The 18,522-nt window shown below is 42.3% G+C and overlaps 1 protein-coding gene across 3 annotated transcripts in view; it reads right to left on the reverse strand.

Moving 5' to 3' along the window:
• Window positions 1–18,522, reverse strand: part of map7d3 (MAP7 domain containing 3) — a 111,391-nt gene that overhangs the window by 37,265 nt on the left and 55,604 nt on the right. For 2 of the 3 annotated variants that reach the window (XM_060832379.1, XM_060832375.1), the window contains 5 exons: window positions 14,834–14,926; window positions 13,231–13,356; window positions 9,214–9,353; window positions 5,277–5,578; window positions 3,351–3,580 (listed from right to left, as the gene is read on the reverse strand). In XM_060832379.1, the coding sequence (XP_060688362.1) occupies window positions 3,351–3,580; window positions 5,277–5,578; window positions 9,214–9,353; window positions 13,231–13,356; window positions 14,834–14,926 (891 nt within the window). The remainder of the gene's footprint in view (window positions 1–3,350; window positions 3,581–5,276; window positions 5,579–9,213; window positions 9,354–13,230; window positions 13,357–14,833; window positions 14,927–18,522) is intronic. The other variant, XM_060832376.1, reaches the window with a different exon arrangement.

Here is an 18,522-nt window from a genome sequence, read left to right on the forward strand (position 1 = left end):
AAAGTTGAACCTCTTGTCAAGAGGAAGGAGGCGGCTTATGTTAGGATGAAACGTCAAGGCTCAGTTAGGGCGATTGAGTGTTACAGATTAGCCAGGAAAAACCTAAAGAGAGAGCTAAGAGGAGCCAGGAGGGGAGATGAGAAATCACTGGTAGGTAGAATCAAGGAAAACCCTAAAGCTTTCTATAAGTATATCAGAAATAAAAGAATGACTAGAGAAAGATTAGGGTCAATCAAGAATAGTACTGGCAAGTTGTGCGTGGAGTCCAAGGACATAGGGGAAGTGTGAAATGAATATTTTTCGTCAGTATTCACACAGGAAAAAGACAATGTTGTGGAGGAGAATATAGAGATACAGGCTACTAGACTAGATGGGGTTGAGGTTCAGAATGATAAGGTATTCGTAATTCTGGAAAGTTGAAAATAGTTAAGTCTCCTGGGCCAGATGGGATTTATCCGAGGATTCTCTGGGAAGCCAAGGAGATTGTAGAGACTGTGGCTTTGATCTTTATGTCGTCATTGTCTACAGGAATAGTGCCAAAAGACTGGTGAATAGCAAATGTTGTCCCCTTGTTCAAGGAGGGGCAACCTTGGTAATTATAAACCAGTGAGCCTTACTTCAGTTGTAGTTAGTGTTGGAAAAGGTTTTAAGGAGGTAGGATTTACACTTAGCTAGAGAGGAATAAGATCATCAGGGATAGTCATCACGGTTTTGTGAAGGGTTGGTCGTACCTCACAAACCTTAGAGTTCTCCGAAAAAGTGACCAAACAGGTGGAGGAGGGTAAGGGGGTCGATGTGGTGCATATGAATTTCAGTAAGGTGTTTGATAAGGTTCCCCACAGCAGGCAATTGCAGAAAACATGGAAGCATGGGATTGAGGTTGGCATAGCATTCCAACTGGAACTCTATCAACAAACACATCGAGTTAGACCCCATCTACCACTCGCTGATAAAAAGAACAGGAAATGACATCATCAACCTAAGGAAACCCAAATATAAAAATAGAAAGCTGGAATCATCAGCAGTGCTTTGCCTGGAGGCCCACTGAAGATGTTACTTAGCATGATGATGACACGTCTAAAAATGAACCTTCCAGCTCAGCGAGCAAATCTACATCCAATCAGAGGGTAGTGGTTGATGGGAAATGTTCATCCTGGAGTTCAGTTACTAGTGGGGTACCGCAAGGATCTGTTTTAGGTCCACTGTGGTTTGTTATTTTTATAAATCACCTAGATGAGGGCGTAGAAGGATGGGTAAGTAAATTTGCGGATGACACGAAGGTCAGTGAAGTTGTGGATAGTATTGAAGGATGTTGTAGGTTACAGAGGGACATAGATAAGCTGCAGAGCTGGGCTGAGGGGTGGCGAATGGAGTTTAATGCGGAAAAGTGAGTGTGATTCACTTTGGAAGGAGCAACAGGAATAAAAACAGTACTGGGCTAATGGTAAGATTCTTGGTAGTATAGATGAACTGAGAGATCTCTGTCATCCCTGAAAGTTGCCATCCAGGTTGGCAGGATTGTTAAGGCGATGTACAGTGTGTTAGCTTTTATTGGAAGAAGGATTGAGTTTCAGAGCCATGCTTATTTCCTTCCCCCACTTCAGCTCCTTGATAATTCAGTATATTTGTACCCATCACCATAAAGACTGATGCTAAATATACGTTCAACTTGTCTGCCATCTTCTGGCTCCTTGTTATTATTTCCATAACCTCATTCTTTAAGATCCCAGCATTCACAATTGCCTCAGTTCCTTTTTTTATATATTTGAAGGAGCTTTGCATGCATGTTACTTGTGAAGTTGTCTTTGCAATTTATTTTCTCTCTCTTTTGGCCTTTTTTTGTTGGTTTTAAAACGTTCCCAATCCTCTAAAGGTGCCACATTGTATATTTTTCCTTCCTGTTTGATACTGTGATTATCTTCCTTAGTCAACCATGGTAGGTTTATCCCCTTCTTAGAATCCTTCTTCCTCACAGGGATACATCTTTGCTGAGAGTCATTAACTTAAAAAAAGGTTCATTGCTCATTAATCATTTTCTCTCAACAGCTTGCCCTATCTGTACTAGTCAACTCTAATACCATTCCCATGTAATTACACTTATTTATATTTAATAATATTGGTTTCTAACCCAAGTTCCTCACTCCCAAACTGAATGCTAAATTCTACCATGTTATGGTCACTATTTACCCGGCAGACTATTTTTTAACTGAGATAATTTATTAAATCTGCCTCATTATATTACCTCGACTGGTTAAAACTCCAACCCCATTATAAACTCCCACTATTCTCTCAAACTGCCAGGAAGACAAAAAAAGATGGTGTTCTGGGGGGAAGGACACCTGAGAAGACTGTTCAGTGGCCCTGTCCACAGAGTCCCTGAGATGATCCTTTTGGTTTGCCAGGGCTCGTTTCTCGATCTTTTCTCTAGATACTCTCACTTGCTTGCAGGAGGCACGGAGCAAAGAGCTCACAACTTATAGTGTCTGACTTTTGGGCTGAAAGCGACTGTTTTCAGCAACTGGTGTGGGAAATAAACCGGCTTTCTTCAAGGATTAGATTTTGGTCACCTGTTTCGTCAATCTTTGCTCACATTTATATTTCATATTTGACTGTTAGACTCAGAGTCATACAGTCCTACAGCATGGAGACAGGCCCATTGGCCCAAACTATGCTTACAAAGACAAATATCCACAATAACTCCATTTCCTTGCACTTGGCCCATGTCCTTCTAAACCTTTCCTATCTATGTATTTGTCCAAATGCCTTTTAAGAGTGGTTTATGTAACTGACTCAACCACTTCCACTGGCAACTCATTCCATACACATACCACCCTCTGTTTCCCTTTTGGTCTTTCCCCTCCAACCTTAAACCGGGTGCCATCTCATCTTCGATTCACCAACCCTGGGAAAAAGGCTGAGTGCATTCGCCCTACACACACCTCTCATGATCTTATACACTTCTATAAGATCCCCCTCAGTCTCCTATGCTCTAAAGAAAACAGTCCTAGCTTGTCCAACCTCTCCCTATAACTCCGACTCTTGAAGCCTGGCAACCCCCTGGTAAATTTCTTCTCCACACTTTCCAGTTTAATAACATCCTTCTTATAGCAAGGTGACCAAAACTGAACACATTACTCCAAGTGCAGCCTCACCAATGTCCTGTACAACTGCACCCATCTAGAGATATTTTACAAATTGAGGGTGCTATATAAATGTAGACGGTAGTTACAGACCGAGTATTCTCAATCAGGCAATTCACAAGGTCTCACCAAGTTGTTATTATCCACAAACTGCTTCAGGTTTCCTTTAAAAAAAAGCGTTTCTTGTCAGTCCTTGTGATCGGGGCATACCTGGTTTCTGATCAGTTTCTTTGGTTTTGTTCGATGACTTTGCTGAGGACTCTTTTTCCGACACGTGCCGAATTTCGTGCTCCTGACCCCCAACCTCCGGTAAGGACTTTGGTTTTCCTTCCTTTTCAATTTTCTTTTTGGATGCAGTCACACTAGAGGTAGCAACTGGAGGTCGGTGGATAGGTAGAGGCTTTTGGGCTGATGGAGGGGATGCAGGGTGCTGCTTGAATCTGTTGGGAGGAGGACAGTCTTTGGTATTGATATAACATTTAAATAAAAGCAATCTATTAAGATCTGACAGCTACACTGAGCAGAGAACCATATCATTGTTTAAAACACAATTACAATTCAGCATCAAAAAGCAATTCTCAAAAATGTTTCATTGGGTTTAATTCCTTTAATATTTGCGACACATTCTAGCCAAGTAGAATCAAATACCAGCATCTCACTACAAAGTTTATTTGTACATTCCTTCCTGAAAATGAAAAAACCTGGAAACATTCAGAGTTATATTAAGATGATTTAGTGCAAGCTCTATTGGATTTCAGTCACTGTAAAGGGGACAATGTTGCATAGACCTAAGCTCCAATCTCCCTCATGACTTTGGGTACGGGGTGGCAGCTGAGTATCAGGCAGGTAATGACCAATACTCAGTATTCTAAACCAAAGTGACAGTGCCTGAGGGCAACCGATACCTAAGGACTTCAAATAGCTCATCTCCATGCAAGTCAGTATTTGTACATTTCATGTGATAAGCCAACTGGGTTTCAATAAAAGCAGTACACTAGGGAGCGAAGATAGATTAGACAGACCCCAGAAACTGAACAACTTGTTCACCTGCTTTCAAAGCTTAAGAGTTGAGAAAACATGTTTTCTAGGAAACTGGCGAAAATTCAAAGTACCACCTTTAATAAAGGTGAGAACAGAGTGGGGATAAGTGGGAATGGTGGAGGGAGGGAAGATGAGAGAGCTGCACAGAAGAGGACAATAGATAGCCCTCGAAGGGAGATAAAAACAGCTTATGTCTGATTCACATGGTGATTTCCACAGAATCTCAATGAGGACACACCAGTTAGAGGCATACAGTCATAGAGACATACAGCACAGAAGCAGACCCTTCGGTCCAACTCACCCAGGCTGACCAGATACTCTATATTAATCAAGTCCCATTTGCCAGAATTTGGCCATAGCCCCTTCCTATTCATTCACCCATCCAGATGCTTTTTAAACACTATAATTGCACCAGGCTCCACCATTCCCTCCTGCATCTCATTCCATACACACACCACCATCGACAAGAAAAAGTTGCCTCTAAAGTCCCTTTTAAATCTTTCCCCGCTCATCTTAAACCACGCCCTATAATTTTGGACTCTCCTATCCTAGGGGAAAGACCTTGGCTAATCACCCTATCCACACCCCTCATGATTTTATAAACCTCTCTAAAGTCACCCCTCACCTCTGATGCTTCAGGGGAAATTAGCCCCAACTTATTCAGGCTGTCCCTATAGCTCAAATGCTCCAATTCCAGCAACATCTGTGTAAATCTTTTCAAGTTTCACAACATCTTTTCTATAGCAGGAAGATCAGAATTGAATGTCATATTCCAAAAGTCATATATAGCCGTAACATATCCTCCCAACTCCTATAACCAGTGAGAGGGGGGTGCCTAAAGAATGCTGCATCCTTCAGCTTATGTTAGAAGATTTTTGCAAAGAATCTATCATCAGGTTTGTATAACTCTAAAAGACAGTTCATCCATAAATATGATAGCTCAAGACAAAAGGAGGCCATTCAGCCTCCTTGGCCTGTTCCACTGTCTAATTTGATCATTGCTGATCTCTACTACTTCCATAGATCTCCCTGAATAAACATCAGTTACCAGGTTAATGGTTTTATAAAATCATCTTGAAATATCTATTGCATTACTTGGTTGTTGAAGGTGATGTTGATCTTTTTGTCGCTAAGTTCGACGGTGATGGGGGTCGCCGGGCCCCTGAGTTTGACGGTGATGGGGGTCGCCGGGCCCCTGAGTTTGACGGTGATGGGGGTCGCCGGGCCCCTGAGTTTGACGGTGATGGGGGTCGCCGAGCCCCTGAGTTTGACGGTGATGGGGGTCGCCGAGCCCCTGAGTTTGACGGTGATGGGGGTCTCTTTACCAAAACTGGTGAGGGTGAGCGTCTACGGTTTGACGACGCAGGAAATGAAGGACGTTTATCCTTAGTCGGTTTCTGTTTATACAAATCAAATAAGCCCATTACTACTACATTAAATAGCTAATCAGTGTCTTGCTCTACAATTACCAGATGTTCACATCAGTGAAACATCATTTCACGTCTACAATATCAAAGTTGCCAATCATTCCATTATACATTCTATCTATTTGGTGCTTAACCATTTCCCAGGCACTCGTTCATGACACAATGATGCGATCTGGAATATAAGTATCTACTAAAGTAAATGCCCTGTTCCATTTTGCATCATATCATTTCCCATCAGTCCAGCTCCGATTGGATATTATCTGCACACTTCAGATGCAGTTTGGGCTTATATACTTTGCCTCGAGGTGTGATGGGCATCTTCACAATAAACATGAGAATCATTTCATCACTAACCATCTCAATGTGTCTGGGCAGAACTGTCAGAATTAGAAGCTCTTAGCCAGGAAATTGGAGAATGCTTACTCAACCTTTTAACCTCAGTTCAGTCTCAGGCTGTAGGTGAAGGGATGGTAAAAGTGTTGGCATATTTGACATACAGCTGTAAGCAGAGACCTGGCTGGATGTGTACCTGTCTGCATAACCACACAGGTTTACAGTGGGATTTACAGTGATTGCAGGTGACTCACAAAGGAATAACTAATGATGTGCACACTCTACCTCACCATCATCAACACAGGCTCAATCCCGAGAATACCTGACTGCCACCACACCATGTTTCTTGGCTGTACCCAAACAAAGCATACATCATCCTCAGCTCGGTTACATCACACTTTGGCTAACACTACTTACTGCAGGAAGTCAGCCACCTTAGCAAATCACTATCGGGTAGCCCCGGGATTTGAAAACCGAATGTAAAGGCTGAACTGGAATTTTGTTTTTATTCACTGAGGCAAATGACAGTGGCAAGGCCCAGCACTGTCTGCCCATTCCTCACAGCCTCGAGTAGGTTACTTTTATTTACTCACCCACAGGATGTGGGTATCACTAGCCAGGCTAGCAGTGATTGCCCATCCCTATTTACCCAGAGGGCAGTTAAGAATCAAACACATTGTTGTTGGTCTGGAGTCACATGTAGGCCGGATCAGGTAAGAACGGCAGTTTCCTTCCCTAAGGACATTAATGAACAAGATGGGTTTTTCTGATAATTTGCAATTATTTCATGGACATCATTAATCATTAAAACATGTTGATGTTGAGGCTGCCTTCTTGAACTGATGCATGCTGAGCAGTTTGGAATGCCTGAGTGGCTTGCTAGGCCATTCTAGTCAATCCCATTGGTATAGGGAAGGGAAGCAGATTGCCTTCTTTCAAAACACATCGAAGACCCACCGGATTCGCCAAGGAACAAAAGCAGGCCACTTGGCCCGACTAACTTATTCTGCCATTCACAAAGACCTTGGCTGATCTGTGACCAAGCTCCTCGTTTGTTCCATATCCAGAATAGTTTGGATAACAGAAATCTCAGTATCAGACTTAAAAACTAACTCAACTTGTATAAAACGGACTTACGTGAAAAATCTAAAGTGAACTAACCTTTGCATACATTAAGGAGGAGAAAGTGGGAACTGCAGATACTGGAGATCAGAGCTGAAAAATGTGTTGCTGGAAAAGCGCAGCAGGTCAGGCAGTATCCAAGGAACAGGAGAATCGACGTTTCGGGCATGAGCCCTTCTTCAGGAATGAGGAGGGTGTGCCAAGCAGGCTAAGATAAAAGGTAGGGAGGAGGGACTTGGGGATGGGGCGTTGGGAATGCGATGGGGGAAGGAGGTTAAGGTTAAGAGAGTGGGGCGGAGAGGTCGGGAGGAAGATTGCAGGTCAAGAAGGCAGTGCCGAGTCTGAGGGTTGGGACTGAGATAAGGTGGGGGGAGGGGAAATGAGGAAGCTGGAGAAATCTGCATTCATCCCTTGTGGTTGGAGGGTTCTTAGGCGGAAGATGAGGCGCTCTTCCTCCAGGTGTCATGTTGCCATGGTCTGGCGATGGAGGAGGCCAAGGATCTGCATGTCCTTGGCGGATGGGAGGGGGAGTTAAAGTGTTCAGCCATGGGCGATTGGATTGGCTGGTGCAGGTGTCCTCTACATTGGGGAGACAGGCCACCTACTTGCGGAACGTTTCAGGGAACACCTCTGGGACACCCAACCCAACCGCCCCGTGGCTCAACACTTTAACCCCCCTCCCACTCTGCCAAGGACATGCAGATCCTTGGCCTACTGCATCGCCAGACCATGCAGACCTACTGCAACATGACACCTGGAGGAAGAATGCCTCATCTTCCACCTAGGAACCTTCCAACCACACGGGATGAATGTAGATTTCTCCAATTCCTCATTTCCCCTCCCCCCATCTTATCTCAGTCCCAACCCTCGGACTCAGCACCGCCTTAACCTGCAATCTTCTTCCTGACCTCTCCGCCCCCACCCCCTCTCTAGCCTATCACCCTCACCTTAATCTCCTTCCACCTATTGCATTCCCAATGCTCCTCCTCCTCACCTTTTATCTTAGCCTGCTTGACACACCTCCTCATTCCTGAAGAAGGGCGTATGTCCGAAATGTCGATTCTCCTGCTCCTTGGAACACATTTTTCAGCTTTGCATACATTGAATCCATATGCCCAGTTTCACCCATTCATTCACTCCAGCAATGCTTCTTCGGAGCTTATGGTTCCATCGAGACTGTGTACAATGCTGTTTTTATCTGTGTATCATTGATACATTCAGATACTGGGTTTCTGTTCCATCTGAGTCATTAGCAAAAATGCTGAAAAGCTGAGGTTCAGTTTGATAACTCTATCCATTCTCCTTACCCTGTTTTCTGTCACTTAGCTAATTTGCTCATTAGATCAGCAATTTCTCTTTAGTAATCAGTCTTTCAGGAAGGACTTCATTAAATGCCTTCTGCAGATCCAGTGACATTCCACTGATCACTACTTTAATCACCACTACTTTAATCCAATTATTTCATACCTGACAATACTGATTTAGTTTTTACTTTTAAATTCGACTAAATTAGTTAACTGGACTAAATTCTGCAGCTTCCATTGTAAGTTTGTAACTTGAATATTGGGATCATTCTTTGATTGTTAATTCAATGACATGATCATTATGTAATTGCACTCAATGACACAACTTTCTGGATACAAAGATATTGGTGGGTCAAAATTCTCCCTAACAGCATTGAATATCACTACAGCATGTGGACTGCAGGGATTCAAGAAGGATGCTCACCACCACCTTCTCAAGAGCAACTAGGGATTAGTAATAAATGCTGGTCCAGCCAGTGATGTCAACATGCTGGGAATGAATGTAAAAGAATACAGCCTGTATGAACAAATGTTGGTTGTGACTCAGTAGCAGCAATCTCTGCTCTGACTCAGAAGGTCACATTACTATCCTAGGCTGATATAATAATTCAGACTTCCTCATGTACTGCTCAGAAATAAGAGTCATCTTTCTGGTGGAACACTGAACCAGGCCCCACCTACCATCCCACGTGGGGTAAAAAGAAATCACTTGGCTAAGGTAGACAAAGGATTCATGAACAAAAACATGCACACTAACAAATCAATGTAAACATGGGCACAAACAGAAAGATAGTCAAATAAATACTTTTCAAACAAGTTCAACACATGGCCCCACTTTCCACTAACCTGAGAGGCTTCGACTGACATAGTGTCTTTGGCAGAGGCTTCAGACACAGGGTTCTGTCGGTCCGTGCTCCGGCTACGCAGAGGCTTGTTTGGGGGGTTGACGGGTCTAGCTGAAGCTGAACGAGGACAGAGATGAGACTCTACAAGGTTAAAATTTGAAATAGGAAAGCAAGAAAAGTGCAAAGCAAGAAAATAAAAAGAGAAAAACAGAAATGGTGCATGTTAGGACCACAAATGAATAGCAGAGTGCAGACCACCACACTTGATTAACAGACACCATCACCATGCTATGGTTAGTAATTAAGGTGGAGAAACATCAAGTAAAAATGGAATTAATAGAATTGACTTTCAATTGCCAAAACGTTTTGTGCCATTTGTACACAGCGAGTTAAATAAGCATTAAACCACAGGACAATACTGTAATTGAATGAGAAAGATGAAGACAGTGATTTCATGACACATGGACAGTTATTGAAGCTACCGGCTGAGATCATGCAACCTGTGGGCCACTCCCATTTGTTTTGCAGTCACCTGTTGAGTGACCCGATGAGGATGGCTGTACCCCAAACATCATTACCCACCCCAAAAACAGAACACATTTTGTAAGACGTTAAACAGTTAAAAACACATTAAACAGCAATGGGAAAAGCACTGGGTTCCATGCAGCAGCCATGGTGATGTTCCAGCCAGGCTGAACATTCAGCTGCCAGGTGCAATGATTATAGAAAATTCCATAGCAAAACGCAGGACTTACAAAATATGCTGTAGACGGTAAAAAGCAGCAAATGGAGAGATTTTAGATCAATGAAAATTAAGCAGAACATCAAAAACAAAATCTGCAACTACTTGTCAGAACAAGAGAATAAACTATTACTTGAATGGACTCCAATTTTTAACAAAAACGCATCTCTTTTTCAGATTTTCACCAATTCCCCAACAGTTAAACATCTCTTCCTATCTGGCTAGATTGGAACTTGGGACAGACCGGGCAAAATGAAGCAATTTTTCCAAATTCTTAGCTATACTGAAGAGTTCAAAAGTCTTTTCAAATTGGCTAATTGGTAATGAATGATCTCACACAGATTCAAAAGCTGTAAATGTGAAATGAAAACAGATACTCCATAGGTCAGGGAGCAGCATGGAGGGAGAAACAACATTAATGCTTCAGGTCGTTAAGATTGTGTCAGACTTTCATTCTGAAGAAAGATGACAGACCTGAGACATTCATTCCATTTCTTTCACCAAAACGTGGAGCTGCTGGTGTTGGACTGCGGTGCATGAAGTTAAAAATCACAAAACATCAGGTTGTAGTCCAACAGGTTTATTTGGAAGTACTAACTTTCGGAGTGCCACTCCTTAACCACCTGATGAAGGGCAGCGCAGTGGCACAGGGGTTAGCACTGCTGCCTCACAGCTCCAGAGACCCAGGTTCAATTCCTGCCTCAGGCCACTCACTGTGTGGAGTTTGCACATTCTCCCCGTGTCTGCGTGGGTTTCCTCCGGGTGCTCCGTTTTCCTCCCACAGTCCAAAAAATAAATGTGCAGGTCAGGTGAATTGGCCATGCTAAATTGCCTGTAGTGTTAGGTGAAGGAGTAAATGTAGGGGAATGGGTCTGGGTGGGTTGCACTTCGGCGGGTTGGCGTGGACTTGTTGGGCCGAAGGGCCTGTTTCCACACTCTAGGTAATCTTAAAAAAAGACCTGTTGAACTACAACCTGGTGTTCTGTGATTTTTAACACTCTTACCAGATTTACTGTCAGACCCTGCTGAGTATTTCCTGTTACCAGTTGTTAATTTTCATACTGATATATACATCATTGTACCAAATGTGATTAATAGCAACCAAAACTCTCAAACCTACACATGAATTTGCTGGAATGCTTCTGTCAAGTTTTAGCATTCTGCTATAAAATGTGTTTCTGAAAAGAGCAATTCATAATATTCTCATCTTAGTTCTTGTACTCTATAGCAGATCAACAAATATCGAGAGGGGATGGAGAGATGTAATGATGGGGAACCAGGAGAGCATGTGAAAATTATACAGCAGCCTTAGGTTTGCCTTTCTGATTGACCTGTACAACAAGAACATCAATTGTCACATCAAATGTCAGACTCATAAATAAAGAAAGCCTGGGGGTTAGGTGGCTGCTTCCTTCTTTCCAATGGCCAGGACTAAAAAAAAATCAACAAAATACTGAAGCTAAAATTCAAAAACAAAATTTATAAGAATGTTAGAAGCATTGCATTAGATTAACCTGAACTCTTTTCTGATCTGAAAACAAGAAAGGCAAGAGAGAAAAATAGGGGAGACAGAAAAAGAGGACAGTAAAAATTATCAGATTAGAGATGCAGCAAAACATTTTGAAAACTGGAGACTTAAGTAGCCTTTTGATCTAGCAGAGATTGGGGAATTAATCAATCCCTGGGTCGGTCAGTCATTTCAGGATTTGAAGTAATGTCATGTGATACTCAGGAGGTTCAAGCTCAGAGAGTTTGTACCAACCTACAAAAGCCCGAAATACAATGCTAAAATACAATTCAAAAACACGGTGCTGTTTATCATCTTCTATTTTTCTACTGGTTGCATAATTAACCTCTTCTAATAGAAAACAAAAGACTGCAAATACTGGAAATCTGAAATTAAAACAGACTACAGGAAACACATGGCATGTCAATCAGCATCTGTAACAGGGAGCAAGGAGGTTAACATTCTGAAGTTGGATAAACACGAGACATAATGAATCACTATTATTGACACACATTGTGATTCTGGGTTATGATCTGTCTTTTTTGGGAGGTATCTCTGAATCTAACCTTCAATAATCTCTGATATCATTATCCATGCTATGTTCAGTGTAATACATTTTTAAAAATTAATTCACAGATGAGATGATCACTGGCTAGGCCAACATTTGGGCAGCACAGTGGCTCAGTGGTTAGCACTGCTGCCTCACAGCGCCAGAGACCCGGGTTCAATTCCCACCTCAGGCCACTGACTGTGTGGAGTTGCACATTCTCCCTGTGTCTGCGTGGGTTTCCACCGGGTGCTCCGTTTTCCTCCTACAGTCCAAAGATGTGCAGGTCAGGTGAATTGCCCGTAGTGTTAGGTGAAGGGGTAAATGTATGGGAATGGGTCTGGGTGGGTTGCATTTCGGCGGGTCGGTTTGGGCTGAAGGGCCTGTTTTCACACTGTAAGTAATCTAAGCTAATCTAACCTAATTTATTGCCCAACCTTAATTGTTCAGAGGGCAGCTTAACAGTCAACCACATTGCTGTAGGCCAGACCAGGTAATGAAGGCAGTTTCCTTCCCAAAAGGGAGTTAGTGAATCAGGTGGGCTTTGCCGACAATTGACAATGGATTCATGGTCGTTATTAGACCCTCATTTCCAGATTTAAAAATTGAATTCAAACTCCATCATCTGCTTTGGTGGAATTTGAAGGACATTCCCTAAGATGTTCCCTGGGTCTCTGGATTAATGTTCTAAATTATACCACAAGGCCATCGCATCCCTAATGATCTTTCAAACTATTAAAATTGGAGGAACTATTGGATAGAGAAATCATGCTTAACTAATTTATTAGAGTTCTCCCAAGGAAGTAGTAGTGTTAAAGGAGAACCAATGGATGTATTGCAGACTGCCAGCTTCCACCCCTCTCTCCCACCACCCCTCACCCCAGCACCACAGCTCCCCTGTCAGCACCATCCCTCATGTAGGAGGGGGTGGGGGGTTGTTCTGGGAGTTCCCCACATCTCCCCCACAAGTCACGAAGCCCAATGTGGGACCTTCTTTGACTCTGGGCTTTATTAGATCAGGTGACTGAGTTTCACTATTCGCCATCGGGACAGAGCTGATGCCCCAGTCAGCGAGGGGTTCTTGGTCCTGAGCTGAATAAAAATACTGAGCTACATTAGCAGAGAGCAGCCACAAGGTCAGTGTGCAGGCAAAGCGCTTAATGCAATCACCCTCAATAAATATATGGCTTTTAGAAATGTTGTCTTTGGTGAAGAGAATTACCTGCAGAACTTTGTCCAGCTTCTGATATAGCAGCAGCACTCTTGCTCCTAGCTAAAGAGGACTGTGTGGGGGTTAGCAGACGGCTGATGATGTTACTCTCCAGGGGACTGTTCTGGGAACGCCGAGCTGAGGGGCAGGAATAAATCAAAAAGCAAGTCAGCATAGTTTTGACTGGGGGGTGGGGGGGTGCGCATGTGTGTGTGTGTGTGTGTGTGTGTGTGTGTGTGTGTGTGTGTGTGTGTGCGCGCGCGGAGTCAGAGAAGGAAGGGACGAGGATTAAAACATAAATTGTGACAAAAACATGTTCAGTTAGCAAATGCTTACAGAAAACTAGAAAAGGGTTAAAAACGAAAACAAAAACTTCACTATCCCAACCAGTTAGATAACTGGCAGTAAACAATATTCAACTCATGGGAATAACAAAGGCTTGGTGGGTCCCGATAAATACACTGCTGGCCGTTAACAAATAAGCAGAAGTCTGCTGACTTTAACATAAGCAAGGTGCATTCAAACAGAATACTGGCAAATGCAGGGTGTAATTAACATATCAGTCTGAGCAAACAAATAAGCCTCTATTTGTGGGGGCAGAATAACTTGCTTCTAAGCACGTGGAGGCATCAGCTTCAGGAAGCTACCTATAATGAACATCACGTTGCCACACTCTACTCTGCGTAAATGGTGTAACGTAGCCAGAGGACAATAGCAGCTCCCTGTATAACTGTGCCTGTGTTAAGAAAGTGGGGAAGTTACATTAGAGGTACATAGCCTGCTGTAAGCTGTAGAAATGGAAAATATTGGGAAGTTTTGGTCATACTCCTGTTTAGAAAGTTGTTAGTGAATTTGAGGGTTAATACTGGATGAACACAATCAGCAAGCAGACTTCACGACTGAAAAGAATTCCAAACTGAAAAAGGTTAATCACAAACAGGGTGCAACAGGCTTAAAAATCAAAACTGTCCAGGTAGAGTCAGGAGCTGGTCAGATTGGATTGCATTCTGTCAATGTAGGCCCTTTCGTACTGTCACCACAAACAATCTGGAAAAGGTAAAAGCTTTGAACTTGTTCCCTAATGAGAAGAAATTAATATAATCAAATCAGCAAGATGTTCTGTGTTGCAACAGGTGCAATTTTGAGACCCAGTGCAATAAATCAAAGTAGAAAAATTCATATAGCATCAAGTTAAATACATTTAATATTCAGCAAATATTTTTATCATATTACAGGGGAACTGTCTGATGCAAATTGGTAGCCACCTTGCAGACTGTCCTTTTTGTCTGTTTGAGATAAAGAACGAGGGTTGCTAGGCAATCTATTCTTGTCTGCTGTGTGTAAGAATCAATGGCATGGTTTCATTATTCCCACAACATCTTCAACACCAAAAGCTGCCTCCAAACCCTGCAGGCTCACTTCCAAAACTTCAAAACTGCTTAATCCTTTTTTAGTGTCAGGGTTTAAACTAAAAGCACATAATAATGTGATTGAAATAATTCTCTGATCAAGTAAATGACTACAAGAGAGCCTGATTTTTCTTAAAAGGTGGAATGCAACATTCACAATTATTCAAAGCAGCATGTTAAATGTGGCTAGAAAGCATTTCCTGCACCTGCTTGTTCCACCTGGGAGACACTCTGCTCTGGTTGAGAGGTTTTACTACCCAATCGGTTTAATGAAGCACTTCTTTTCTTCAAAGGCGCACCTAAAAATCAAATTCAAATTCTGTTAAATGACTGAAGGCAAGTGATTAATGAATGACAACCTAAGAACTAGAACTATACCTTAAACCCATACAATCCCATTTCACCTTAGCATCAGAAAAAGTGGCAGCGGTGACTCAGCGGGCAGGTCTTTTAACCTGAATCAGTGGATTGTGGTTTCAAGTCCCACACCAGGAAACACAAACCTACACTGGCACTCCTCAGGAAGGCAAAAGTGGAGTTCTATTGCGTCTGGACTAGTAATCCAGGCACCCACATAACACCTGGGGACTCATGTTCAGTTCCCACCACCAAAGGGTAAAATTTGGAATTTAGCCATACAAGCCACTCAGTTCAAGGGCTGTGCAGCAACGTAGGGATGGTCACAGCCTATAAGAGAAAAAAAAGGATACTACCGAGCTGTGCCAGTCAGAAGGTCTGTACTGAGAGAGTGCTGCAGTGTTGAAAAGTCAGTACTGAGAAGGAGTTACGTCACAGCTGTCTTAAATGCTCAATCCTTATGGACGCAGGTTTGCTCGCTGAGCTGGAAGGTTCATTTCCAGATGCTTCGTCACCATACTAGGTAACATCTTCAATGAGCCTCCAATTAAAGCACTAGCGGTGTAGCCCGCTTTCTATTTATAGTTTGGGTTTCCTTGGGTTGATGATGTCATTTTCTGTCCTTTATCCCAGCAGGTGGTAAATGCTTCACTACTTCATTTAAAGGCTCACTGGGGACCTTACCTAGTATGGTGATGAAATGTTTGAAAACAAACCTTCCAGCTCAGTGAGCAAGCCTACATCCAACACCTCAACCTGAGCTGCAAATCTTCTCAAAACTCGCTCAATCCTCAGCCTGTGATTATGCTCCCAGGTTCACGACTCAGCAGCCAGAGAAACACCGTATTTAAAATGGTTATATCCGCACAACAGCAGTGGCAACACATGAAGAGTACTGTACTTCAGGAGCTATAAGTGCTTTGGGGCATTCTGAAGCCATGCAAAGTCTCTCTTACCTTCGGATTATTGAGATTTTGCTGTTACCTGGTACTTGCTGTAATTGAAGTTATTTGCTAACTGATTGCATCACAAGGTGGATGCAGCACATTGACACACATCGAACTGCCAAGTGGTGATTGTAGGACTGACCCTCCAACAGTGCGGTGCTCTCTCAGCAATACATTGATTTGTCAGTCGACATTGTATACTTAAGTAGGTAATTTGAAGATCAAATGACCTTTAGAATCAGGTGAGATGGACAATGAAAGCCTCAATAACTACTCACTTGCCAAACTGCCTTCACTGAGCCTCAATTTTGTCATAGCACTTCAATAACATGACCAGGAATGAGATCATCATTAACTCTGAATAGAACAACTTATGTTTATAATCACAATCTGGTTTACAAAACAATATATAACAAGTCTGCCACATCATGATGTCCTTTCCCCAATCAATCAACAAAAGCTTTTCAGCTTAGTCTTGAAGCAGCAGTTCCAGTATTTGTGAAAAACCATCAGATTGAAGGTGAGCTAGTGTGGGCTAAGAGAAGAGTAAGTCTCCAGCCCATTCACTTGCTCAGTCCCAGGACTCCGAGTTAGTTCAGTTCACAGATTAGTGAGGAATGTACAAAAGATTGACAAGGAGGTTTCAAGCTTGTGTTTCTGATTCGGTTCAGCTCCATGATTACATAAGCCACCCAGTTCCAGCATTTGAAACAGTGAGACATGATGATAAACAATAATTGCAGTTAAATGGTGAAGATTTTTACTCACATTTGGAAAAATATGGACTTATTACTGATATTTGGCATGGCGTTATACAAAATTATGAGAGGCATGGAGAGAATGTATAGTCAGAGTCTTCTTCCCAAGATAGAAATGCCACTCACTATGGAACATAGGGCAAAAGTTTAAAGATGGAAGAGGCAGGTTTTTTTTTTACAGAGAGGATGATAAGTGCCAGGAATGTGCTGCCAGAGGTGATGGTGGAAGCAGATACAATAGCAATGTTCAGAAGGCATCTTGACAGATATCTGAATAGGCAGGGAAGAGTGGGATATGGACTGCATAGAGGTAAAAAGGTTTTAGTTCAGGAAGACATGTATTAGTGTAGTCTTGGTGAGCCAAAGGGCCTGCTCCTGTGCTAGACTGTTCTGTGTTCTATCAAAGCTACATAAATCTCTCACGAAAGAGATAAAAAGGAACATTCATTAGAAACTGAAGTGTATTACACAAACAGGATTTCATTTCTCAGGTTCTCCTGGGTTCTCAAGTGGGCAGACTCTTTTACCCTCCTCGTTCTAAAATTGTAGCATTTCATTTTTCTGCATAAGTGATGAAAAACTGGAAGAGATTCAGGCTCAGCTTTTACAAATGACAATGATTTGCCTGAATCACTGTGGAAAAAAAGGAGAACTCTTTCAGCTTGAAAAGTAATGAGCCTATCCAAAGATAACCAGAAGGTTTTTCAAAAAAATAACTTATGATGACTACTTGAAGGCAAGAGGCATGGGTGAGGTACAAAATCAATGATTTACAGCTGACTTTACCAAGGAAGAAGTCAGAGTGAAGGGGTACGTAGTCAAGAGACTGCATGGGGTACAAACTTGATAAATTGGTAGCAGTGGAGGCTGCTGGGACTTCAATTTGACATGACTAGCTGAGATATTATCAGAGGTGGAAGGCCAGTTTGAGAAAGTGGTTAAAAGTATATATGGCACCTTGGGCTTTATAAAGAGATTTCAAAAGCAAGGAAGTTACAATGAACCTCTCTAAAACCCTGGTTAGATCTCAACTGGAGTATTGCATTTGGCTCTGGCACTGACTCTAGGAAGGATGGTATGATCCTGGATATAACACAAAAAATTTACAATTATGGTTCAAGTGATGAGAAATTACAGTTCAGAAGTTATATGAGAGAAGTTGAGGATGTTCTCTATAGAGGATAGAAGGTTGAGTGGAGATTGTCATAGTCGTCACAATAATGAGGCATCGATGGCAGAGAAAGAGAAACGGATTCTGCTACTGTAACCATTCTAGGCTGTGATTAAATTAAACATAGTAAAGCATTTTCAAAGTAATCTATGGAAAGATTCTCCAGTTGAGTTCTGCAATTTGGAAACATTCAGAAGACAGAGCTCCACACAAAAGCAGCAAAGACACAAATATCTGGACCATTTTACTGAAATCACTGTGGTGACCATTCCTGTCAACATTGTTCACAGAATTTCATTTCAAGAAATATGATAAAGAGTGATGAATCACATTTCTCCTCTTCGATTGAGAGCCAATAAACAGTGGTCAATGCCATAGCAGCTGGCAGTTTCAGAAAATGGTCTGGGAAGCTTGGGACTGAGATAAAGGGAAGAGACCAATCATTACTGATTTACAGAGCCGAGAAGGTTGGAATTTTGAGAGATTCATGCCCTTCTTAACTATTTGAAGCTGACTGCATTCAACACACATCTTCCCAGACAGATTCATCTGTTTGTATGAATAAATGTGAGATCAACAGGAGAGTGAGGGATAGCAAGAATCAAGTCTTAATGGAGGTCCATTCAACCCAAGCAAGAGATCAGTCGTTTGCAATCACTTAT

This window comes from Hemiscyllium ocellatum, chromosome 11 (genome assembly GCF_020745735.1).
Source record: "Hemiscyllium ocellatum isolate sHemOce1 chromosome 11, sHemOce1.pat.X.cur, whole genome shotgun sequence".
Lineage (NCBI taxonomy): Eukaryota > Metazoa > Chordata > Chondrichthyes > Orectolobiformes > Hemiscylliidae > Hemiscyllium > Hemiscyllium ocellatum.